The sequence below is a fragment of the Neopsephotus bourkii genome, unplaced genomic scaffold (genome assembly GCF_033783945.1).
Source record: "Neopsephotus bourkii isolate Nb327-2 ecotype Australia unplaced genomic scaffold, CSIRO-AGI_Nbou_v1 NB_532, whole genome shotgun sequence".
Taxonomy (NCBI): Eukaryota; Metazoa; Chordata; class Aves; order Psittaciformes; family Psittacidae; genus Neopsephotus; species Neopsephotus bourkii.
In genome coordinates this window covers 1,745,232-1,770,895 of record NW_026901033.1, presented here as the reverse complement: position 1 = coordinate 1,770,895, position 25,664 = coordinate 1,745,232, and the positions used below count along the sequence as shown (strand labels likewise).

Here is a 25,664-nt window from a genome sequence, read left to right as displayed (position 1 = left end):
GCCTGAAGAAGTGGTGAATGCTCCATCCCTGGCAGTGTTCAAGGCCAGGCTGGATGGAGCCTGGTAACGTGGTCTAATGTGAGGCATCCCTGCCCTTGGCAGGGGGGTTGGAAGTTGATGATCTTGAAGTCCTTTCCAACCTGAACTAGTCACTCTGTGGTTCATATTCACAAAGAACTCTGAACACACAGAACCTACTCTTTGGGGATAGAAAGTGAACAAAAATTGCCTACCTTCAGCTACCCTGTCCTTAAGGTCACTGTACGTTTTGGTTTCCCAAACAGGTCCTCTTTGTCCATGAAGAAATTTTGACTAGGGTTAAAAGCTTTTAGTTGGTAGCAGTGTATTAATAACATACAAAAGAAATGTGGGTGCCCAACTGTTTATTCAAAGGTGTGGTGAAATAAGGCAAACTAATGGATAGGAATGGGAAAACTTGGCATAAGGAACATTTTAACATAAACACTTTTATTAGTGAGTAAGTGTGTCCACCAGCTCCTACTTTCCACAAAGTAAGAAAAACAACTCATAGTTGTAGATGTGGCTTCAGCTGGTTTTGGCATTTGAGACCAAGTACAGAAGTTTAAATACAGAAAACAAAGCATAGGTGTGATACAGATATATACTATAATACCTGCCAGTTTGCCCCCAGTACTTGAAAGAAATGGAAATGCCCTTAAGTACAGAAGTATACTCTTCTTCCTAGCCAAACCTGAAGCAAATGTGCTCTACTTCATTTACCCCCCTGAAGTGACTGATTTCCATTACTTAATTGCCTCTCAAAGATGTTGCTGAAATACTGAGAGATAAAAATGAGGTTTTCAGTCACAGAAGCAGGAATGAACATTTGAAAACAATTGTTTAGTCAAAAAATGTTTTACCTGAAAACACAGGGGTTTTTAAACATAATCTGCTGAAAGTTAATGGTTGCCTTGTCTTCAGCTTCTTATTCAATTTACCATGACTGACATCTCACTTCTACTTATGAATATAAAATACGCAGTATTGAGAGGATTAGCATGTTCATTTTGGTTTTAGACAGTGGGATGAGAGAAAGTCATCTTACCAAATGCATAATAGCAATAACAGCAAATACATAACACGCCATTCCTAACATGGTCAGACAGAAGACATGCAGGATTTAATAGCTCATCCTTGTCTGTTGCTGGAGGTGAGTCCCAGACTGCTGTGGCATATCCGTGTAAGATCTAATGTTGTCACTGGAAAAGATGGAATAACTTACTTTTAGAAAAATTTTGCAAATGTAAGGATACTCTCAGCAGCTCTATCCTTCAGATTTGCACACTTTTGTAGATGCTTTCTTCTGAAAGTGCAGCCCCTGAACCAGATCGCTGTACTTGCTATGTAGGTTTGCTTGGCCATCTCAGAAACGTCACTAATCCTGAACCATTAGGTTGGAAACAAGTATTTTACTGTATCTATAATGTTTTTTGTAACAACCTCAAGCTTCATGTCTTTTCTGCTATACACCTTCATCAAGGTGTAACTCGGACCTTCATTTCTGTCGCACTAGCATTGGGAAACATACTTCAGTCTGAGAGTTAACCAGCCTGGCTCTGAAGCCATAAACATGCTTCAGTGGCAGTGCCTGTAATTGTGTTCCTGTAAACTGGCTTTAGTCCTGTCGTATACCCATCACAGGCATTATCATTCTGAAGGGAGAGCTCATCTTGCAATATGCCTAACAGTGGTCAGGATCGCAGCCTTCAGACGTATACAGAACAACTAATAATTAGAAGCAGTTAGGCATTTTCTGTCTGAATAGTTTTTCTGATGGAAAAGATAGGGTGGGATTTGTCTGGAAAACAGGATGAAGAGTCTTCAGGTAACTTCACATTCATCATAAGGCAGAAGCAACTGCTGCTAATCAAGAAAGCTGCTGCCCATATCAGTATTAGAAATGGTGCTTCCTTCCAGTCATACAAAGACACCAGCTGAAGACTTGGCTACAGGGCAGGGAAATCATGACTTTCAGCTATTCTCTTCCACTTTGCTTCTGCTCAGTGAGTGAAACTGGCATCACCATTCAGGTGGAACAGTCCTAGAGAGCTCAATCTGCGACTCTCCAGATCAAATTCTTATCTCGTAAAAAAGTGCTTTTCAAAAGTCACGTTTCAAAATGAAACTCGTTTCCAAAAGGAAAGCTAATTTTAAGTCAATAAAATTCAAAGCACATTATAAGAAGAAGCTTACCCATTTTCCTATTGGTCGTTACAATTAGGCTGATCAGATTGCTGTGTCTTGGTAACTATTTTAAGTACTGAAACTTGAAGTTGTATGAGTTTAGTTCTACCCACTCCCGTCCATTTCAAAGGACTGCAGTATCTTGGGATGAAAAGTGTTTTGCAGGAATAATGTGTGTGTTCTGTGCTTGTCAAACTGAATCAGTTAGTAGTTGTTCCCTAAATTTGACAACAGTATGTCCCAAAAAATGTGTACATTTTTGCACAGTCTTAAATTGTCATAGAGAAATTGAGACTTCATTTCATGTACGTGTGTGCTCATCTATAAATACAGGTTTCTCCAACTGCTGTGCCTCATTCTCTGTTTTGTTCTGAGGTCTTATTCCGGACTGAATACAGTGTTGTTACTGAAACAGGTGAAGGTTTTCTCTTTTCTCTCTTAGGAATTGCTTTGTGTCTGCTTTTAAACTCAACTATGTAGAATATATACCTGCAGTTTAGCTTCTGTAGATTGTTTTAAAAGGATATATACTCTTTAAGCTTTTAATGAATTCTTCCAAAGCAAACTTAAAAAACAACTTGCCACATTTCAAATAACTATAAAACTTGGACAGGAAAAACAAATCTTCTTTACTTTTTCAAGACATCTCTTACAATCGGGTATGTTCATGTGCAGAGTTATGCCACTAGGACCCTATTGTCCCAAAGCACTGTTATATTGGTCAATTTTACTTACTTAGGTAAACGAACGCGTTCTGAGTTTATGAAATGCTCTGTTGAGAAATCCCATCGTACTTAGCAGTTGAAGGATCAAAGGCAAAAGGAACCAAGCCCATGTAGTATTGTGCTGTGTCGCTTAAAGCTCTCCATGATTTACTAACCTGAAGTAGATCAAAATAGAAAACAGTATTATGAGCTTTGATACTGCAAAATGCAGTTGGTGACAGCAGTCTTACCTGCATTGATAAATCAGATTCCCTCCCTTTACCCAAGGGGTTACTGTTCAGTGTTAATCCCAGACCTGTAATTGTGTGGGTTTGGGGTTTTTTTTTACCCCGAAAGGTGCTGCAAGATGGAAGCAAATACCTGTTCAGCTACAGCATATCCCCATGCATCCTGGCTGCTGCTTGGGTCCCAGTAGTTCTGAGAAAACAGTATCTGTCGTTTAAGTCGCATAAACTGATTTGCTGATTCTTCTGTCAGAAAAGGTGCTCCAAGGACACCTGAAAAGGAAGCTGAGGAACATTTGTAGTATCAGGAAAATGTTTTAGAGTGTTCACTTCAAAAAACACACCCAAAGAGCGGGATCTGTATCTGAAGGGGGCCTATAGGGATGCTGGGGAGGGACTCTTCATTAGGGACTGTAGTGACAGGTCAAGAGGTAATGGGTTAAAACTTAAACAGGGGAAGTTTAGTTTGGATATAAGGAGGAAATTCTTTCCTGTGAGGGTGGTGAGGCACTGGAATGGGTTGCCCAGGGAGGTTGTGAATGCCCCATCCCTGGCAGTGTTCAAGGCCAGGTTGGACAAGGCCTTGGGTGAGATGGTTTAGTGTGAGGTATCACTGCCCATGGCAGGGGGGTTGGAACTGGATGATCTTAAGGTCCTTTCCAACCCTGACTATTCTATGATTCTGTGATTTATAACCAAAATGTTTCTACATTAGATCTTTAGCACACTTTTTTAATCTTAAACCTGAAGTTAATAAGCTGGCTGCTATAAATCACTATTTTGCTGTTGAATCCAGAGTAAATAAAGTTACAAGCAAATGAAGGAGCTAATTTATTTTGTGTTGTGACTGAAAAGAAACTTAGACTGGATTTCACTAGTCTCAAGTGTGCTGAGAAGCCTAAAGATTGGGGTCTTTAAAACCTTAAGCCTACCCATAAATTTAACTGTGCTTTCTAAAGCCCCTCGTTTAGATGTAGTCATTATTCTCATTAGTAGCAGGAGAGAAATTGCATGTGTAGAAATTACTCTGAATAAAAGACACTGCGTTTCTAATCTTGCTATTGCACTGCTTTAGGCAGCTTTCGAGTTCACCCCAGATGCAGAAGTACTTCTTGTAGGTGATCTTGAAATAGTCATTCTGCTCAAGAAAAATGGCTGAATTCCTCACTAACTTCATATGAAAGGTTCTGCTACGGGAAAAGGCTACTTTTTTAATAAGCCACTGTTTTAAGTTGAAACTTGGATATATAAGCCAAGATGAGACCAGTGTCTGTAAACAGCTGTACTCCAGTTTAAGTGGGTTTAAATGGACACCTGAGTGTGACCTGCACACACTTGGTACTGAGGGGCCAAGAACTTGAACCCTTATCTATTGTACCTTATAATAGCAGCTCAGCAGGGCAAGCTATTGCCTCACTGCCAGCTCTCCAGTGTCCTCATTCCTGAATCTCAAGGGGGAAAACTCTAACTCAGGATGTCAAATGTTTGCTTTCATGTACAATGCTCAGTTGAATCCAGTTCACCCGCTATTATTGATAGCTTTCCTGATCATCCACAGTATGGTTGCTCTTAGCTTTTAAAAAGACAAAAATGTACACCGAATGCATGTAGGCAGCAGATATTTGCTGCTCCTTTTCCCTTTGTTCCTTTTCAAAGCCAAAAAATGCTTGAAAAGAAAGTGAGAAAATGCTCGATTGTAGAGTAATGGACAAAATAAATCAGTGAATGTGGTTGTCATTGTCAATCTTAAAAAAGGCATGAAAATGTGCATTGGAAAATTTACTTAGCAAGCAACGACACTCCTAGTAGTTCCTTCCTACTGCAGATCCCAAATTACTATTATCAGAAACCAGAGGCAAAAATTTAGGGGTAGGGAGTTTACAAGGAACACCGTCTTTAAAAATGCTAACAGCTCCCTGTTAAAATCTAAGCTCAGACATTTGGTGTGAAGATTCTTGTTGTGTGACCTGCTCTCCCCCGTAGGGAACTGAGAAACAGTTATTTCTGTACTTCAGAAAATAAGTAAGATTTTGGCCCGGGGAAGGAAATAAAATGTGTATCTTGCATTTGTCTACTAAGCTCCTACCCTTCTGTTTGAGAGCTGCGCGGGATAAAACTAAGCTCATGCCAAACTTCATTATTTCTCTGTCAATTTATTGTTATTCAGTAGAAAAATCTATGAGCTGTTAACTTCTTCTTAGTGAATATGGAGAGGGCTTTTTGGGTATTAAATATTTTCTAAGCTCATGATTGCATTTCTGGACTGAGATATCTGAACTGGGACCAGAAATTGGCTCAGTAATAGGCTTTACTTTTGTTTAAATGTATATAGAGTTACTAAGGGCCATTAAACATTAAATTCTATCACCAGTATGTGCTCTCACTTCCCAGCTTCATGGTGAGCTAGAAAATAACAACGTTAAATGGTTCTGCTTTTTGTGTTTTCTCTTCCTGCTGCCAGCATCTTCAGAAACTGAGCTTGTTCTGCTGGTGGGACAGTGAGGTGTTGTCTTGGCTACTGAGATGCATAGCATTCTGTCTTGAATGTATTAACTTTCCATTTTTAACATCCAGCCTGCTCTGACTGCACTTGTGCAAATGGCATCTAATGGCAAATGCCATCCTTAACCATACGTATTCACTTCGACTAAAGAAGACTTTCATGCTCCAAGGGAGGTGGGGGTGTCAGGTCTGCTCTTTGCTTCTTCTGTCATTGTTGACACTCAGTTCTTGTTCTTTTCTGGCTGCTATCACAAATGCTTCCTCCTCTCACCTTCAGCACCAAGGAGCCATCTCTGCAGGGCTTCTCCCTAGCTCCTGGGGTGCTCCAAAGATGCGTAAGTATCATATAACGTCAGGTAAGAGCCTTTATATTCAAGCTAGTCCTTCAGGCTTAGCTCATTCTCTCTTCGTCTTACTGTAATGATCATTATACATCTCTGAATAGAGCCAACTTCATTCACCTCCAGAAGAACTCTAGTGAGACCATTTCTACTGAAACCAGAAATAGTCCTGTTGGCCTTCCACTGGGACTAAATAGGCAAGCAGGGTTGTGAACTTGCTTGTGCTCTGGCAGAGTTCAAAGAAAGTCAGGTCTTAAAGCTCTAATGTATGGAATCATAGAATGTTTTGGGTTGAAAGGGACCTTAAAGATCATCCTGTTCCAACCCCCTGCCATGGGAAGGGACATCTTCCACAAGACCAGGTTGCTCAAAGCCCCATCCAACCTGGTCTTGAACACTTCCAGTGATGGGGCAGCCACAACTCCCCTGGACAACCTGTTCCAGTGTCTTACCACCCTCGTAGTGAAGCATTTTTGCCTAATAGCTCATCTAAATCTACCCTCTTTCAGCTTAAATCCATTCTCCCTTTTCCTTTCACTACATACCTTTGCAAAATGTTCCTTTCCAGCTTTCTTGTAGGTCCCATTTAGTTACTGGAAGGTTTCTATAAGGCCCTTCTCCCCTTCTCCAGGCTGAACAAGCCCGATTCTTTCAGCCTGTCTTCATAGAAGAGGTCTTCCAGCCCCTGATCATTTTCATAGCCCTCCTTTGGACTCACCAGACTCGGGAAGCATCAGAGCTGATCTATCTGAATAGCCCCTGAGCAGCCCCTCTAAGTGCATAGTCTTCAGCAAACAACCTACGTCTTGTTTCAGTTTATCAGACCAGGAGTAATTTTTTTCCTGCCTTTTGAACAGCTTGGGGAAAAGACTGTGGAAGAGTGTGTTGTTCAGGCAGGTGCCTCAGACTATGCCTGAAGGGCTGCAGCTCTCCGTCTTGCAGGAGAGTAGCACAGAAACCAGGAGAAAGAAGGGAGTTTAAGCACCTGGGTGTGAGACTAGAGGGAGTTAGTAGCAGGTGGGTAATGGTGATGAAATGGCTCACAGTGAATAAAGAGCTGAAAACAGAGCTGAAGCAAAGTTAACTCACTGAGAAGAGCAGGCAGACATATCGTACAATAATGGTTTTACTCAGTACGGTTTTCTCTCTTTTATCTTAGATAAATATGCTGTTTGAAAAACACATTTAGGGATTAATGGCCCAAAGGAAAAATAGGACAAATGTGTGCAGGGGTGGAACTATTGCAGGGGCTGTATCAGCTGTTACCAGTTTGTGTTTCTTCTCATCGTCTCCTGAAGATTCACTCAGTGTTCTTGTATGAAAAACAAATTAGAGAAAACAATTGGCTGTTTATAGCAAACAGATGCTTAGTTTGTGTAATCAGTGCCTTCAGCAGGTAGTTTTGTCTATCATGTACACCTAAATAGATTTTCCATGGGGAAAACTATTAGTAATCATTACTGTTATGGTGCCTTCTGAGTATCTCATTTTAGCTTAGTGTGAACTGGTGTAAGACTAAGCTTGAGAGAGTCTCAAGAGGGGGTATGGTGACAGAACCTTGTCATCTTTGTCAGAATAGCAAATGTGTGCTTAATCCCAGCAATGACTACTAAAAAAGAACCAGCAACCTGACTATGAAAAAGACCTATCAAATAGCTTGGAATGTCAAGGTAATAATATGAACCTGCGTAGATCTTGAACTATCTGCATTAAAATCTCTTCATACATACTCAAATGGAAGCTTAACCCTATCTGAAAATGATAGGTTTCTAGAAAGCAAGATGGTTGCTGTGTGCACCTTAAAATCTTCCCAGGAAGACATCTTTTTCTGTCACCTGAATGATCCACTTCGTAACACAGTCAAAAAGGTGAGAATGGGATTAAATTTTGATACTTTTTAATTGATATGTTTTTTCTCTTTTAAAAGCTAAGCAGTATAAGCTATTTTGTGCTTAGCAGTCTGCATGCAAGCCACCGTTTGCATGTCCAATACTAGAGTTAAATGATAAGAAAACAAGACTTCAAACTTGCTATGGTACAGGATATGCTTCCCCCCCCACCCCTTCCCCAGGGAGCTTGTTTTATCCAGATCAGGAGTATTGGATAAGTGGTAAGGAGCAATCCCAAGGCCTGGGAGCAAAGTTTATCCCTGGAAAAGTGGTTTAGCTCTGATTTGCTGTGATATTTACAAATAAATTGACAATTACTTAGCAGCACTTCAGTCATTCTGTGCTCATTGTCACATAAACTGGACCTATTTTTTTCTCTCCCTAGTTTCTGAAGACTATTACAAGTTTCTGACAAACTGAAAACCTAAAGTTATTCATTTCAATGGAATTTAAATGTCAAAAGTTGGCAATTGCTCTGACTCCTTTCCTTTTAGTCTAATAACTCTTATTATCGACTTTGCTGATTGACTGGTCAAAATGTCAGCACACAGGGATAAGGATGCCAGTCTTATCAGCACTTTAGGACACAGCTTGGACAGAGGCTAAACTTGGACAGAGCTAAACTTCAACCTTGGACACTAACCTTGCTGAGGTGGCTGGTGCTGACGTGTTGGGAACTTTGACAAAGCAAATCAAACGCTGCAGCTCAGATGTGCTTCTTAAGGTTAGAAATGAGCCATCAGGGACACCCCCACAACACCCCCATGGATCCGTGCTCCACAGTACTTCATCTGTCTAACATTCCAAGCCCAGGAAAGATTCACAAAGTTAGACCCAAGGACTCAGGCTAAGGATTCAGAATAGCACAGTGCAACAGTGCAAGCACTGAAAGAATAGTGTGGAAGCATCTGGTTTTCACCAGTGTATTTCTCCATGTGATGTGGCACTCCATGGAAATCATAGAATCATAGAATAGTTAGGGTTGGAAAGGACCTTAAGATCAAGTTCCAACCCCCCTGTCATGGGCAGGGACACCTCGCTCTAAACCATATTACCCAAGGCCTCGTCCAACCTAGCCTTGAACACTGCCAGGGATGGAGCATTCACAGCCTCCTTGGGCAACCCATTCCAGTGCTTCACCACCCTGACAGGAAAGAATTTGCTCCTTATATCTAATCTAAACTTCCCCTGTCTAAGTTTGAACGCATTACCCCTTGTCCTGTCACTGCAGTCCCTAATGAAGAGTCCCTCCCCAGCATCCTTATATGCCCCCATCAGGATGTGGTTATCTACCAGCACTTTGCATACATAGGTGGATTGCAGCAGGTACATGCTTTTAGATTCTGCAGGCCACCTTTGGGCCACATATCACCTTTTTCCAGTTGAAAAGTACAATTACATTGAAGTCAAACACCTCTATATTGTTTTTCCAAATGGTGAAAAAGAACTGTGCCTGTGCACATTGGCTGTGTATTCTGAAGTTTCGGATGGTAACAGGCCTTAAGTCAGTTAGATTTGCTAGTATCTGTTGATGGCAAAATTCTCCATCACTGATTGTTAAGTTCTGCAACATTGCTCATATCACCCAGCCCCTGAAGTTTTGGTCTCTTCTGTTTAAAGCCTTGAAGTACAGTATTCTCTATTCTTTGACAACTCCTAATTCTACAGCACAGGACATAAGAGCTCTCTGGTTCAAGAGATGAGAGCTCAGTCATTAGCAGTTGTTAGAGCTAACAGCATCAGCCTGGTTCCCCCATCAGCAAAAGCAGGCAATTTACAGACACTAAATGCAGGATTAGGTATTGCATGCATTGCTGATGTATGCGAGGGGTCAGGAAAGCTGTCAGCTATGGGTAAATGGAAAGGCGATTGCCAGAAATCCTGGATAATCCTAGAGAAGGAACTACTTTCCCTGAAAGAAAATATTGGAGAAAGCATTGGTCCATTGGAACCTGGCAAAATTTCCTTTCTAAATCCAAACGTGGCCATAAGTTTAACCTTGTATGAATGTATTAACAGATTAGTCATCTGAGAGCCTTCAGTAATGATTCCAATGCCAGGACACCATGCTCTTGTACCCATCCCTTGCTGCTGCACTCTGCTGCAGTCCAGAAAGCCCATTCCTAGAAAAGTTGTTTATTGTAGGGAGTGATTTACAGCAGCTGAGTTGAGGTTCTGATGAAGAATCAGGCTCTCACTAATGAATCATATGGCCTCTATTTTAATTCACCACCACCTTGATCACTGCTGAAAGGATTGACAGTTAATGGAAAACTGAGCTGTTTGTGATCAGTTAAACTTTTAAGACTCATTAAAAATCAGTAATAAATAGTTCTTCCTGCCCTTTGAAAACAGGAACCTGGGAAAGAGGGCAAACGAGGCTGTTAGGAAAGACAGAGAGATAAGGGAGATAAAAATCAAAGTTTAAGTCTTCCAAAAAGAGGGGCAGCAGGCTGTTGTGATCCCAGCTTGGCATCAGGTGACACGGCTTGTGTCATGATGGTCTACAATGGGAAGGAGGTGAGGTTCAGGAAGACAGAAAAGTGCCTAGGAATAGTCCAAGCTCAGGTGCACAGCAGATTAGGAAGTGCAAATAAGGAGAAAGGAAGGTTTCTAGGTGAGCTCTAACTTGCAGGAGAGAGAAAGGCCCTTTCCATCTCCTCCCCTCCCTGCAAAGCCTCCCTGCAGCCAAAACTTAGGATCATATGGCAAGGAAGAGAATCTAGCCCCTTAGAGAGAGTACACCTGAGTGTGGTCCCAGTTCACAAAACCACTTACTTATGATTAAGCATTGGTTAATTCTGTTTACCTCATTTTGCCTTAGCTCTTCTCATGGTGCATTTACTGCATGTGTGCTGGACTGCTCAGATCAAAGAAATGCTCTTAATGCACGCAGGTGGCTGGAGCATCTTTTCATGATGCAAGCAGCCACCTGAGAAGTCAACAGTATTTTCCTGCCTACCTAGTTTGTTATAATTCAGTGAGGAACAAATTTATCTCACAACATGTGCATCACTGATCACATCAGTTTGTGCTGCTTTGGGAAGAGCATCCTTTCAGCCTTTCTGATGCTGCAGCCCCATCATACTCATTTACATTCTGGTCCAGTTTTTACAGGGTGGATCTAGATTTTAGGTGCCCTGGTTACAGGGTGTTGTGAAGGTTCACTGATCAGGCAGACTGAGAGCTCTGAAGGACTCTGTCTCCTTAAGCAAGTCAAATCAGATGTCCTGAAAATCACTTATGAAATAGATCATTTAGATCCTTATAAGTGCATGTGAAACTGTTTCTTGCTACAATAAATGTGGAGATCAGAATAATGTTCAGGGAAGATTCCAGAAAAACAGCCTTCAACTCTTTCTACAATTTAAACAGTTCAGCAAGTCATTCTGTAAGCATCCCTTTCAGACCGAAATGCATCCTTGCCCCTCATACCTGAGAGTCTGAGCAGTAACAGTTCAAAAGCAGTCAGAAGGAGCAGGATCAAGACTGTGTTTCACAGAACTTGCTATGCAGTCTTGTGCTCGCCCACTCTCCCGTATGTCCCTGCTGCAGTGATTTCCAGTTAATTCTCTCCCATCAGTGCTGTTCTGGTGGTTACAGAGGCTTTTTTTGCCCGCTGACTATTTAACAAGCCAGAAGGGAATGACGTGAGACAGGATGCCAGGCACTTACCTGTAAGCAGCAGAGCAGACACCAAAATTTGAGACATTTTCAGAGACATGGCAAGTTACCCAGCAAGTCTCTCCTTTGTCAGACAGAGGCAGTCATAGGGTTTTATACTTTGTTATTTTCAGGTCTATAAATCATTTACCAGGTACTTGTAAATCGTTGGTGCAGGCAGAGGGCAGGGTACAGCGCTTAGTTCAGATTTGTCCTATATGCCTCTCTGTTTGTACACTTTGGACTCTGCAAGCTGAGCCTCAGATGAGCCATAATGCCGTATTATTGTGCGGATGGATTAACTTCTCCATAAACTTTATAGCACAGTGGGCTTGTTCTGTGCACACTGAACAGGCAAGTGTCTGTGAGTCAGTCTCCTGCATTTCCCAGGATGGTTTTTCCCTCGTTGTGCTAATGGGCATGAGTGGTTTATGGTCTGACTTGAATATGTGAATGGTGGGAAATGGTATTCAAATCCCCCTGCTCTGAGAGCTGTGCCTAAGTGTATGGTATATTTTAGCTGTATAGTGCTTGTATTGACAAAAATAAACCTATGACAAAACTAACTAAGTACTAGGGCACAGAGGTCAGGAGGTATTGGGTTTCTGCCCTGAAGTAGGCACTGGTCACAGGGTCTCTCATTGGTGTCTGGCCATTGTAGCATGGGACATCACAAGTTTATGCTGTCTTACCTTTGCCATCTCTCCAGTTAGATGCTGTCTTTTCATACACAGCTCACTGTCAGTACTGGTTGTCTTGCTGCAGACCAGTTTATCTTGATAAGCTCACCCACACCAATGAAAACGGGTCGTGGAAAAGCTAAGCTCTATTGGTGAGTTGATTGGGGTGAGCTGATCTGCAGTTCACTCACCAGCACAGGCGCGTGTGTACTCAGCAGTCCTTACGTCACGGAATTAGACCTTGCTGACGTTAGAGGTCAGGGACCAGGCTCCATGCTGACAGGCAGTAGTACTTCATTCTTGCATTCGCAGTGAGAACCATCCACAGTGGCTGGAGCAAAGGTCTGTTGGGAGGTAAAAGAGTGTTTAGTTACGCAGTTACAGAGCCTCGCGGCTTTTGTCGCTGCACACTGGTGGGCAAGAGGGGACAGCATCGAACAGCAGGTCTGAGAGCGAATCCTTAACCTCGCAGTAGGTTGTTTCACAGCTTCAGTATTGAGTCTTGCTCTAAAATAAAGAAGTAATCAAGGCCACCTAGCAAATTATGGATGGAGGCAGGCGCTCTGCTCTCTGGTGCCACGTTCACAAGGAATATTAATTACCCAAACTTAGGGTCAGCTTTGCCCATCTCTGCGCTACCAAACTAGATGTTAGATGTTGGCATTTTCTGTGCATTAACAGTGTAAGGTCTGGGGTGTTTGCCAATGGCTGACATAGGTGGCTGTGGTAGACAAGCTCTCAAGAGCTAAGGATGCCCAGAAGTAAGTTCCAGGAAAGCATACAAGTTATCCTTTAATCTCTCAGAATTTTCTGGGCCATCCTCTCCAGCCTCTTCTGTGCTTCTCTCTGACACGGACCTGCCTTTCTATTGCAGTTTCCATAGCAGAGGTTTTTCCTCTCAGTTCCTAGTGTAATGCATGGAAAAATAGGTGTCATTTTATATTTATTGCAGTTACCTCTTCTTCACTGTGCAGTCTGATTGTAGAGAAAAGCGCTGGTGATTTGGCCTAGACCAAAAGAGATTATAGCAGCAGTAAGAACTCACTGCTACCTGGAATGAGATCACAGGGAGTCATGCTGGACTGGCAACAGAAACCCAAGACCTAGGCTCTGAGTTCAGAAGGATGCAAGGGTTGCTCTGCTGTAGAGTGGGATAGTGATCAGCTGGATTAGGCAATGATACAAGATCTATAAAACAACTAAACTGCAGACAGCATGTCCTTTGGATGTAGAGATATATAATACCCAAAGACTTGTACTGCTTTTCTTTGTTTCATCTCCTTTCTTGCCACCCTCCTTTCCCTGTCTGATTTTGGTCTTGCTCCTGGCCACTTCTCTTCCTTGTCTACCTCTGCCCCCTTCTCACAAGATTTGTCTTCCCTCTTGTTGCATGCTCTGCAGTTTAACATGAAATAATGCCATGCCCATAAAACCCAGCTTCTTTAGACTGAACAATTTATGAATCTCTTTTAAGGAGAGTGGCTTCTCAGTGTGCTTTTCCTTTCCTCTTCTCATGTGTCCTGCTTCTCATACCCACATGGGTGTACAGCTGCCACCTTGCCTCCTACCCCAGTCCTGCTATTGCCTGGCCTCACCTCTGCTCAGAATAGCCTGTGTTTTTCCTGAAGCCCTGTAATGTATATTTAGTCCAGGGCTTGCAAATGTCCAATTGGCTCACATACAGAATCTTTTAGGAGACAGATGTGTTCTTAGCTGTTCTTTGAGGGCATTATATAGGCAATCTGGATGTCACTAAAAACTCATGAAAAGCATGAATGTGTTTGCTGAATGTAGAATTTTAGCTGTTAATCACTAACAGTTATGCAGGCTGCAATTTTTGGATGATTTATAACTTGGCCCAATGGCTCAAATTTTCATATGGAGGAATGAATCATCGTATCATTTTCACATGATGCCCTCCCTCTCTTGTCAAATTTCTATTCCCTACTTTAAAGCACAGAAAACTTGTTCGGAGGAGTTGTCATCAGGATATTCAGTGCAAGTTAAACTCCCTCCCCCCCCCCCCCATCGTTGTCTCATTTGCTGAAGTAGCTGAGATATTGGCTGAAATGCTTCCAAAAAATTGCAGCCTGGGGCAGACACCTGATAGATTTATTATTTATTTTAAATACTTTAAAAAATTGAGACCAAAATATAGAAGTTTGACTGAGTTACAAACAAATGAGAGTAGAATCATATGAAGGGATGTTCAATATTCAGCGGTACCAGCCTTTCAATAAGGTGTGAGGTAGGCTTCAAGCAGCGAAGTCTATGTTTAGGGAAAATCAGAGCATTCTCTCATTTACATTTCATAATCTTAGGCAGTAAATCACCATTTTGGGGGAAAATCAATGTTCTTCCCCTACTAGCATCATTTTTACTTTTATTTTCTTTCAGGAAAAAAGGGTATAAACCCAAAAGTGTAGCTGATTGTAGCTGATTATAGCTGAAAGTTTTAGGAAGAAGAGGAAAAAGAAGAGGTTGGGCTCACCTTAAAAACATTCTAGGGAAGATGATGATGACTTGCTAGGCAGTGAGGGCTTTGTCTACTTGCATGTTTTTTCAATGCATTTTCCACTAGTGAAGTAATAAAATAGCTAATTTGTAATACATAAGAGAGATTGGGGAGCTGAATATCCTTAAGATCATTCATTGCTTCAAGTTCATTGAAGTCAGCTAACATAAAGTTATTGGGAAGGAGCAAACAGGTAGGAAATCATATACATTGTCTGGGTTAGGGAACAAAAAGTAAGATAAAGTTGAACATTTTCAGCTGGAAGATCCACTTTTTTTTTCTTCCTTGGGACCTGCTTCTAACTTACACGTGTGTCTCCCAGCAGGAATCTTAATTCATTTGATCCAATTTTGCCATCTAAGTATAATGTTAATCTTTCAGACTTTGTAAAGTGTTGAAAAATGTCACATTTTTCTGGTGTATTTACTATCCAGTTCCTCATTTGTTTCAGCTTGTCTAATATTTACCAGTTCTGTTTGTTCATCTCTAAGACATCTTTGACTTAAGTGGATGTACCCACACCAGTGTTGAACTTCAAGTATCTGAAAATGCCTGTTTTGCTGTGGTATCTTTTTGGAACAGAGATGAGACAAGTGTAAGGTAATATTTAAAGGAACATAAAATAAGCAGGATATAAAAAACCTCTCTCAAAACAAAGAAAGCATGCATAAAATGTTGTATCTGGAGAATAATCTACTCTAAGGACTCAAACCAGGATGTGTATAAGCAGCGTAAAGAGCCCACAGGTTTCTTTTACCGTGACTTGTTTGGCATTTTCTGCTTGATTTAGTCGAGTTAGACTGAGCAAGCAGATAGTGCAAAGGCAGACTTGAGACACTGAAGTGAAGCAGACCTCTTCCAGCAGCTATACCTTGGGAGTACAGCATTAAGACCTGTCTTACTGGGTTAAACTGGAAGCCTGGCATCACTTGCCTGATTGTGGCCAGCAGCAGAGGTATGCCAGCATACCTTGTGCACAACTGTCACATTGTGGTTAAGGACTTGAAGTCAGAGGCAGCAGCTTAGTGTTTAATGTTTCTTGATAGATTCTCAATCCCTTAGGTTTGTAACCAGTTGTAAACCATACCTGAACCAGGTGCTGTGCTGAACCCTGCAAATGACAATTGTTTTGGCAAAATTTCTTCCATTACTTTTGTCTTATAGGGAGAACCTGGCTATGTAACTCTGCATGCTGTTTTTTGCAAGGGTAAGAAGGCTAAATTCTCGCTGCAATTCAGTAGAAAAGACAGGAGTTGGCAGGAGTTTGGGGAAAGTACTGGAGGAGGTTCAGTGGTTTTGGTCAGTCTCTGATTCCAGCTACTGTATTCTACATTCTGCTTCCACATAGTCAAGTCTTGGAAGACACCTGCCATCAGCCTGGCACTGAGGGTATGTATCCTCTCGTGTCCTAAGGGAACTCTAGTTCCAGCCACCACAAGCAGTGCAGGGGACGATGCCTCTCTGAAGTCACCAAGGCCATAAGAAAGTTAAATGAACTGTGTGGATTACCCTACCTTTACAAGCTTTTCCTCCTTATAGGATTTCATTATTCATTATTCCCTACTTTTCCAAGGTAAAGGCAATTTGTATAAACCTGTGTGCAGTGGAATTGAGCTAAGACCTACAGAGAGGTCTAATGCGACCAAGACAGCTGGTCCTTTACTGGTCACTATTTCAAATGCCTTGTATGTTTTGAAGTAAGCCAATTGGCATACAGCAAGGTATTTAGCATAGCAGGGTTGTGCATTTTACACCTTCTGGCTTGGAGATGTGCTTTGGTTCATTTCTTTATTACAACCAGCTACAGCTGTTGGCAAGCCCATGTTTGCCTGTGCCAAACAGCAACCACCAGTGCCATCCCGTTTCTCTCAGGCTTGAGCACTTTATTCCTGTCACCTTTATGACAACCAAGGACATGAGTAGCTCTGTCTCCATTGGGGCCAGAAGGTATGACTGCTTTAACTTGCCTTCTTATTCCAGAATTGCTCTGTGTAAAGCTCTCACCTTTCAATGACATACTCCTTAGCTTCCCAATTGCAGGAGCAGGTGCTGGAAGTGGCCCTCAGCTCACCCCTGAATACCCTCAGGCTGCTATCTGCAGCAGGGGTTGCTTCAGGGAAGCTCCCACAGATCAAGAGGAGCAGCTGGGATCAAGGACAGGAGCCATCTGTTCAAGCCTCTCAGTTTTTGAGTGACTTGGAGCCAGGGTCAGAGAGCATCCACCTCCCTTTGGTGGTCAGAGCACCTAGCCATGTACACTGGGAGTTCAGTTGCTCTTTGGGTGCAGTGGGAGGACCTGGGCTGGGATGATGCCAGAGTAAGCATCTGTGCCCTGGTATTTGGGCAGCATGACCATGTCTCAGAGACACCACATTGATTTGCCCTTCCTCTGGATTTCTGGCATGTAGGTAGTACTCAGCAGGCTTGTTCTTTCCATGCCCCCAACCATTCTCATCAAGTCCCCTACGGGCATAATGCACAGGCTCAAATCTCATAGCCCTTTTCTTAACACATGGCAAGTGACCAGCGCAACCAGTGACTGTGGTTTCCTTCATTTTTATTGGTACAAAGGTTAGGAAAGGATGTTAACATTCCAGTAACTGGCCTACAAAGTCAGATAATCACTGCTTTGAATGGCCATCTTGTTTGCAGAGCCATGACCTTCATACATGACAGTAATGTCCATAAAATGCATCTCTTGTTGCTGAGATTGAAATAACCAAACTTTTAATCTCCTTTGCAGAGCATTTACTATGGTACATAGAATGTTTTTCTGCATTTGCAGCAACTTCGTTATATTTCATGTTATGTCTGATTTTGTACATATTAAGTGTCCTGTTTTAAGGAGAAACTGGGTGTATTCAATGCACAGAGAAATTGGAGGAGCTACAAGCGTATGGATTGTCTAGAATTGCTTACTTTTTAACCCTTGAACTCAAGCACAGGTCCAAGGGTGCAACTGAGCTGCCAGCTCAGTCAGCACCCCGATAACTCTGACACTTGCCTTGTTCTTAGTTCACGTGAATACAGCTTGCCCCAGTGTAACAAGAAAACAAGGTAGCATCAGGCTGCACAAGAAGCTGGAGCAATGTGAAGAGTCTCCAAAAGAAACACTGTCAGTACTTTTATGTACTGAATGCTTGCTTCCTATTCTGTGAAAGATTATACAGTCTCAATGCCTTTTTTGGTGTTTTAAAACTTGAGGTTTCTGCTTTAAAATCCCCTATGGTGGTACGACCTGTGGTCCTCACAGTGGCAGTCTCAGAGTGTCACGGCATTCCAAACAGGTTGCTGCAGTGTAGATACTGGCTGACAGCTCTTGGAGCTGCTCTAATCCATCGTCCCTGATTCACAGTAGGGCAGCCATGGCTTGCAGAGCAAACAAATACACACCATGCTCTGATGTGGTATAAGGGCACCTCCACAGTATTCTGTGTTTCTTGCCTTTTTGCCAGTAGTTATTTAGAAACTGTGGTAGGTGCAACCTGAAGCAATTTTAAATGCAGAATTCTTTAAGTCCCTTCACTTCTGGAAATTAATATATATTGGTGCCTCTGCACAGATCTGGGACAGTGTTTATGAGGTCAGGCTGATCTTGCCAGGCCAGGACCTGATGATTCTGCTCACACTAACACACAGACTTAGAGGGAGAGCATCTGGATGCCAGCTCTCAGCTAAGAGAATAAAGCTGTTGGGAGTGTCCTGTGCTGTCACCCTTTTTTACTTGCATAGTGCAGCAGTTTCTAACATCTATAAACAAATAAATGCTTTAGCTTGTTCTGAAGTCAATTTTTATTACTTCTTCTCAATAGCTGAATAACATAACCAAAAGAATGTACTTTGACATTTAGGACTGAGTGTCAAACCATAGCCTGCATTCTTGTAGTCCTGTCATAAAACTGGGGAATTAGTGTCTCTATGAGAAATGTGAAGAATTCTATAACTAAAGCAATCTGAGGAGCATTTTCAGTGCTGTCACAAACCATACTGGGGAATTAACTGCTATTGATGTGACTTATACCACAGGTGTATTTAACACAGTCAAGTTAAATCCTTGTTCTGTGAAGTCCATCTGTTAATCTGGCTTCGATCCTCCTGTCACCTGCTGTTGTTGAATGTGGGATGAACCGATCCTTCTGTGCTCTTGGAAGAGAAGGTTTTAAATCTCATTATAGTGGCAAAACAGGGATAGATCCACAAGGAATGGAGCTACCCAGATATAAAACCTGGTTTGATCTCTAATTACAAAAATACATGTCTGCATTCCATCACACTATCAGAAAAGTGGCTTGTTGGGGTTTTGTGGTATTAGATTAACTATATATATATTAGCTTTATGACTTGGTAGCCAACACCACTGAGAGTGGTTTGCATCACTACCGAAAGTATTGAAAATGAATGTCCAGAATACAAGATAGAAAAAAATATTAAACCATAGTTTGAGAAAAGGGTTAGATGTCTTGGTCAGCCTGTTGCTGTTCAGAAACCTTTAAGAGAACCCTTTGCAATTGTGTGTTTGAAGCACCAGAAAAAGCTGCTTTCATCTGACTCTCTATGTCTGAAACTGACAATGCTCCTGATAATTAGCACTAAATCAAGTAAGCAATCTAAACCTGTGTTGGCATGATGGAGACATAGGTTAAAATCTCTGAGCCTTATGTCTTGATTTCCATGTTTCTGTTTATTGTGGGTGTAGGAAATTAAGGTTTCTCTCACACATTAACTAGTATACCATATATCATGTTATCTAGTCCAGATTTAATGCAGATTTAATGCAAAACCTTGGGTTGAAACTGGCACATTTCTTTGGGGGAAAAAAATGACATTTTATCTTTTATTTGTTGTAATTAATTAGTTTCACTCAAAATTTCCCATAGTCATTTCAGCTAGTGTAGACAAGATCCAGTATTTAGCTTCTTATTGATGTTGACTTATTTTGTCCTTTAGGCACAGTTTCTCAAAGCAGCAGTTGTGGCCGGCTTTGCATTATCATCTCCAATGACCAAATAGAACACGCCTCTGAAACTCCTTTACTGGGCATGCAGGTTTATTGCCTTCAATTTCATTAATTAATGGGATGAATATGTTAAAATAACCACCAAGAATAAAAGAGAAACGCACAGTGGGCAAGCTGCTGGCCAGAGTTACTTCATAATGAGAACAAGCCAATAGCTCAGTAGTACTATGTGGGGAAATATTCCTTTTTAAGTTTAATAATTTTTAATGGAAGTACAAAAAAAACCAAAACCCCTAACAAAAAGTAGTTCAAAATTTAATTCTAGAGATTTTCTTTTTAGTCAAAAGCCAAGTGATCTTTCCCAAGAACTGGAGCAATTTTTGGTAAAGTCATAAGGGCTAGAAAGTCACTGTTTATAATTCAAACATTTTTAAAGTGAAAAGTGCCTGGATGCAGGACTGAAATAGCACGTCAAGATAAAAGGAAATGGCAAGCATTTTTTCAGCTTTCACAGTAGAATATCTGTACTTCAACAGGAGGTGGGAGAGAAATTTCTTATGACTATTTCCGGAAAGTCATTAAGTAAAACGTGCCACAATAACAGGGTAAAACAGAAACAGTGTATGGATAAGGTGTTAATTCGTTAATGTGCTCCATGAGCTCAGACATATAAAATACATTGAGTTTCATAATGACTTCCTGGTAGGTTGGAGACAGGGCAGTGAAGGAAGGGTCATTTTAGATGTACTTTGTGAGTTAAAGGGTCCCTTTCTACTGTGCAAGAAATTAATGTTCTTTGGGTTGCCCATTGATAGGCTGTGTCTTGAAGTTTATAGGTGAGGTTATTGTAGCATAGAATGAAGCAGTTACAGAGATATTCCTGCTGTGCCTTTCCTCTTGTCATTGACAAGGCTACAGGAAGCCTAGGCTTACCTCTGCCTGCTTCCTTTGCTGCCAAATATTCTAATGCCTTGTAAAATTCTGCTTTTTCACTTATTTTGCTCCCCCCCCCCAACTGCATGGTCTTGATGGTGATGAAATATAATGGAGAAGATCTCTTTAACCCTATAATTACATATAAACATATGTAATTTGTTTATGTAATTATATATACATATAATCAAGTAGGAAGGGGCAACTGTGACAAGGAAATCTCTCACCAGTTCGGATCTTGCCAAACCCTTGGCAGTTGGAGAGGTGGAACCTAATCCGCACCAGTAGGATTCAGATGTTAATGAAAATGAGCAATGAAAAGACAAAGTATCAACCTTCAGAGGCACTCTCAAATGTCAGATTGTTCCTGTGATGCTGTAGATGCATCCCAGGCAATTCCCTTGGCAAGCGCTATATGTCACTGACACACGTTCAGCAAAGCACTCGTCTTGGTACAAATACCAGATTGAAATAGTGGGGCCCTAAAAGTTGCATATCAACATCTGGAATGCCTAATGGCTATTTTGTGATTTCTTAACTGTCCCTGAGGTGTTTAAGCTTTCTGACCTTCCCTTTACATCAGTAGCACTCTCAGCTTCATTTCTTGCGCAATATGCAGTAGCTTGCCTTCGAAAGCTTTCCACCTCTTAATCCTCTTATTGTCTTCCTTGATATCAACCCTAACTGCTGATATGACAGCTTTTTCCAATATGCATGTGAACTAAATGGTTTGGATAAAAGCCAAGGAACATCTTTGCCTCCTGGAGGATTGTAGTAAACAGATATTGCATTAAGACCTTGCAACCCAGAGTCTAAAAAAAGGGAAAAGCCTAGAAAACTATTGCCTGAAAGACAACTTAATTCTATCAAGCTTGTGAAGGACACAAAGGGCTCACTGCTCTTGGTCAGTCTCATTTGCTGTGGGGTGGTCAGCATCGCTGAGCTTGCCACAGGTGCATACAAATGGCTTTGAAGCCTAAATCGCATCTCCTCCACAGAGTGGCTTTATTCTGCTCCTGAAGATGACTTGCTAAAGCAAAAACTAAAGCATTTTGTCTTTTTGGTTTGTTGGGGTTTTTTGTTTGGTTGGTTGGTTGGGTTTGGGGGTTTTGGGGGAGTTTTTTACCGTCTTTCTTTTAACCAAGAGCTTATTCAGGACTTCATTCCCTACTGTACAAGTCAGCCACAGGGCAGTGTGGTCCAAGACAGTGGCTGGCAGAACCATGCCGCTATGCCAGTGCCACCTCCCTGGGTGGCTTGATGTGCCAGGTAGCTGTGTACATAGCTGAGGCTCAGCCTGCTATGTCCTGCCATTGCCCCCATCAGTTTACTGAGGGCAGGTCCAGGATGGTGTGTGTGGAAGGAGGCCCATTCTGTCCCTGATAATTGCTTTCCTCTTCCTCAAAGGGGACTGACCCAGTCGTCAGTATTGGGCTTTAAAGGAAGAAACAGCTTTCTTCTTTTCCCCATTCTTTGCATCTCAGAAGGAGGGAGGGAAAGGGAGGAGAAATTTGTTGTGATTGCTCCTGTGTGGGAGAGGCCTTCAACTCTGACTCCCCTTGCTGACAGGTTTTTAGCATTGCCATCCGCACAGCTCTGCAGAGGCAGTGTTTCTCCAAAGTCATAAAGGCATTTCTAAATAAAGGTAATTGTAAACAGTTCTGCACATTGCTGAGAATTTGAAGACCTTTGAGGCCATATATGAGTGTGCTTATGCCACACAGCACTACCTAACGCCTCCTCCAAGCTGCCTGACATGGTCCTTGGGTGCTCTGGAGGCTGCAGTGAGGAAAGGGCACGTTCCCAGCATCCTGCTGCCTTGGAGCATCTTTGCGTTGAGTTGGTGTTTCCACGGTCCTCAGGGGGGAGCCAGCTCTGTACAGGAAAGGGAAAGCTTCTGCCCCTGAGGCATGAAACCAGCAGTGCAGTAGGAAACAGGGGAGAGAAAAAACTTGATTAAGGCAGCCCAAGAGCTGGCTTGAGACAGGTTTTTGGTTATGTTCTGCTTCTCTGGGGATGTCACAAAGGAACACGGAGTCCTCGCTTTCAAAGGCCTGTTCAATTACACTTCCTTTTTTTAGGTTGTATGAGTTGGAAGGATTCATTTTTCAACCTAAAGGTTCTGTCAGTGACTTTGTACTGTTTATTTTCAGAGACTCACGAGTACCAGACTTGACATATGCACTGGTAGGCACATAGTGAGCCCCTTGGTAGGGGAAGTGATGCTAATTGCCCCAGGGAAGCATATGGAGAGTGTACTGGTCTGTGACCAGCTCTTCTATTTAACACTTCTGCCTGCACAGTCTCAGGAGTTGAAAGCTCAGCTTTGGAAATGTCAGGTGATGACATTTTCATCTCCCTTTGAAAACTATCCCACAGTCAAATGGATCTTGTGTTTTAGGAAGCTTTTTCTCTTTCTTTTATTTTCTTTTTTTTCTGGTATTTTTTTTTCCCTAAACTGTCTGTATGCTTCAAATAGAAGGCGTGTGTGATCTGCTTTGGGGTGTAAAAGCCTATTTCTTGGCATTGCTGGCACCAGGATGCATGTTAATGTACTGTCAGTTCAGTTTCCTTGCAGCAAAAGGGTTTTGTGTTTTCAGGGGAGCTGTTTTCAAGTGACCTTTCTGTTCTTGGTCACTGACGGAAGAGGAATAACTGCTGCACAGAGCTGAGCCTTTTCAGGTGTTTTCTGGCAGCTGATCTTACTAGGAACTGGACCTAAGAACTGCTCCCATTCCTCTAACAGCATCACTTTCTGACAGTAAGGCTCCCACGATTATTATTACTGTTATTAAATAGGAGACTTCTAAAATAAATCTTTTTCTAATGCTGTGATGTCTCAGAAGCAGGCTTTCACTTGTGCTCCTCCCTTCTTCCTCCATGTATATTATTTGCTTTGCTTGCTGCCAGGAGCATCAGATGCAGCCTTGAACGAAGGCCAGCATTTGCATCGCTCTCATCAGGTTTGAAAGGGATGCCATGACAAGTTTCCTTTCTGCACAGCTTGGAACAGAATGAAATATGTCCATATGTAGAACACAACCACAGTAAATGGGGTTAGAATAGCACATCAGAATATTTTATCAGCTCTGCTGTGGGGGTGAAGGAAAACTTCCAACCAAAAGACTTAATTTCCTGACTGACCCATTCTGTTTTCCAGCTGGTAGAGGTGAGCTAAAAGGAAAACGTCTACTGTGTCCTTTGGACAATAGGTGTGGTGTTGACCCCAAGTAAGGTAGCTATAGAAAGGATGAACTGCATGGTTAAAGGAACTTGCCTTTAAACTAATGAAATACCATACATATAGGGTCATTTATTTATTATAAAAGGAAAAATACGTCTAGATCATTAAAGGCCATGTGTACGTTATTTTATGAGAATAAAAACTTAATAAGAGGGTTGGGGGTTGCTTTTTATTATTTCTAAGATGACTGTGCATTTTTTCTAAATGAATGAAATAATGAAATTGATCTCCAGAGAAGCCTGTCTGGCTTGCTTTAAGCAGTAGCACCACCACATGTCAGGAAGCAGCCAGAGGTCCCAAGCACAGCGTTAACTCTTCATTCTGTGATTAGAAAAGCATTCGTTAAAACCTGCTTTAAGGAAAGCATCCAGTAGTTTTTATTAATTCTCTAAAAGCAGGATATTAGTCTCAGTTTGCAAGTCAGAACCATTTTCCAGCTAAATATCCCTCCTACAACTCTTCATCCAGCTTTGCTCGGTTTTAGGGCATTTCTCATACCATGTCTTAACACAGCAGGCTTGCAGAGAGTCCTCCCTGACTGCTGCATTGCCCTCTGTCCAGAATCCCCATTTCATTACTTGTTTGCTGCAGCTCTTGCTGTGTTATCCCTTAGGTTTATCAGTGTGTGTTGGAATCCTCTAGCAGAAGAAGGTGAAAATCTAGCAGAAAAGAATCACTATCTTGCTGATGTCCTGAAAACTGCTTTTCCCTTTAAATACCTAGTATGTAAGAGTCAAGTTTGGGACTTTCTTATTCTCTAAGACTTCTTAGATAGTCACATTGAGAAATCAAAAGTGCACTTGAGAGCTCTTTTTGCTCTGAATTCTCCAGTTTCCTTGTCCTGTGCAGTTAGTTCCATGGAAAGCAGTTAAAGGATCAAAACCAACAGTGGCACGGATGAGTGTATATGACCTTTTGCTTTGAAGCTAATGAAGGAGGAACCTACAAGGGGTACTCACTCATTTCCTTAAAATCTGTGGAACTTTCATTGCAACATTATACAAGCATTCTTTAATGTGCACTATTGGTTACCGAGGTGCGGCAGCACTTGAATACCCAGTCCCTCCACTGTGCTTATGTCAGATGAAGAATAACCATTGATGGTCAGTTATTTGGAAAAGGCCATTTATCCAGCAAATATATAACTTGATAATAAGGTTATTGATATAATAAACTCTTACAATAGAGGGCTGTGGACAGCAGCGAGTCTGATCTGAGGTGTTCTGTGAAATTTTGTTTTATTAAGAAGTGTAATAACAGCTCATGATGACACCACAGACTGTGAAACAAAGATAGGGAACATTGTACGGGCTCTGTTTGCTGGGGATGGACTCTTCATTAGGGACTGTAGTGATAGGACAAGGGGTAATGGGTTAAAACTTAAACAGGGGAAGTTTAGATTGGATATAAGGAGGAAATTCTTTCCTGTGAGGGTGGTGAGGCACTGGAATGGGTTGCCCAAGGAGATTGTGAATGCTCCATCCCTGGCAGTGTTCAAGGCCAGGTTGGACGATGCCTTGGGTGAGATGGTTTAGTGTGAGGTATCACTGCCCATGGCAGGGGGGTTGGAACTTGATGATCTTAAGGTCCTTTCCAACCCTGACTATTCTATGATTCTATGAAAACACACTGGAAGCATGCTGTAGGTTTTTTCCACTGCTCGTAAGAGAAAAGGATTGCTTCTGTGGGAAAAGTAAATTATCTTTGTCAGCTGTTTGTTTAGTCATTTCTCCTTGAGGTTATGAGGCAGTGCAATGGTTCCAAGCAATCCCGATCTCCTTATCTT

The 25,664-nt window shown here is 41.9% G+C and overlaps 2 protein-coding genes across 4 annotated transcripts in view; both read right to left on the bottom strand.

Moving 5' to 3' along the window:
* Window positions 1–479: 479 nt before the first annotated feature.
* Window positions 480–25,664, bottom strand: part of CUNH3orf85 (chromosome unknown C3orf85 homolog) — a 121,939-nt gene continuing 96,754 nt past the window's right edge. The window contains exons 2-5 of one of the 3 annotated variants that reach the window (XM_061350605.1): window positions 11,562–11,611; window positions 3,291–3,427; window positions 2,941–3,085; window positions 480–1,220 (exon numbers count right to left, since the gene is read on the bottom strand). In XM_061350605.1, coding sequence (XP_061206589.1) covers window positions 2,966–3,085; window positions 3,291–3,427; window positions 11,562–11,610 — 306 coding nt within the window. In that variant the 5' untranslated portion in view covers window position 11,611 and the 3' untranslated portion in view covers window positions 480–1,220; window positions 2,941–2,965. Of the gene's footprint in view, window positions 1,221–2,940; window positions 3,086–3,290; window positions 3,440–11,561; window positions 11,668–25,664 lie in introns of those variants that run through there. The other 2 variants (XM_061350603.1, XM_061350606.1) reach the window with 2 other exon arrangements.
* The window catches only part of LOC133210854 (T-cell receptor-associated transmembrane adapter 1), a 141,286-nt gene continuing 131,720 nt past the window's right edge, over window positions 16,099–25,664 (bottom strand). The window contains exon 6 of the mRNA XM_061350607.1: window positions 16,099–16,110. The gene's annotated coding sequence lies outside the window, so the exon portion shown is untranslated. The remainder of the gene's footprint in view (window positions 16,111–25,664) is intronic.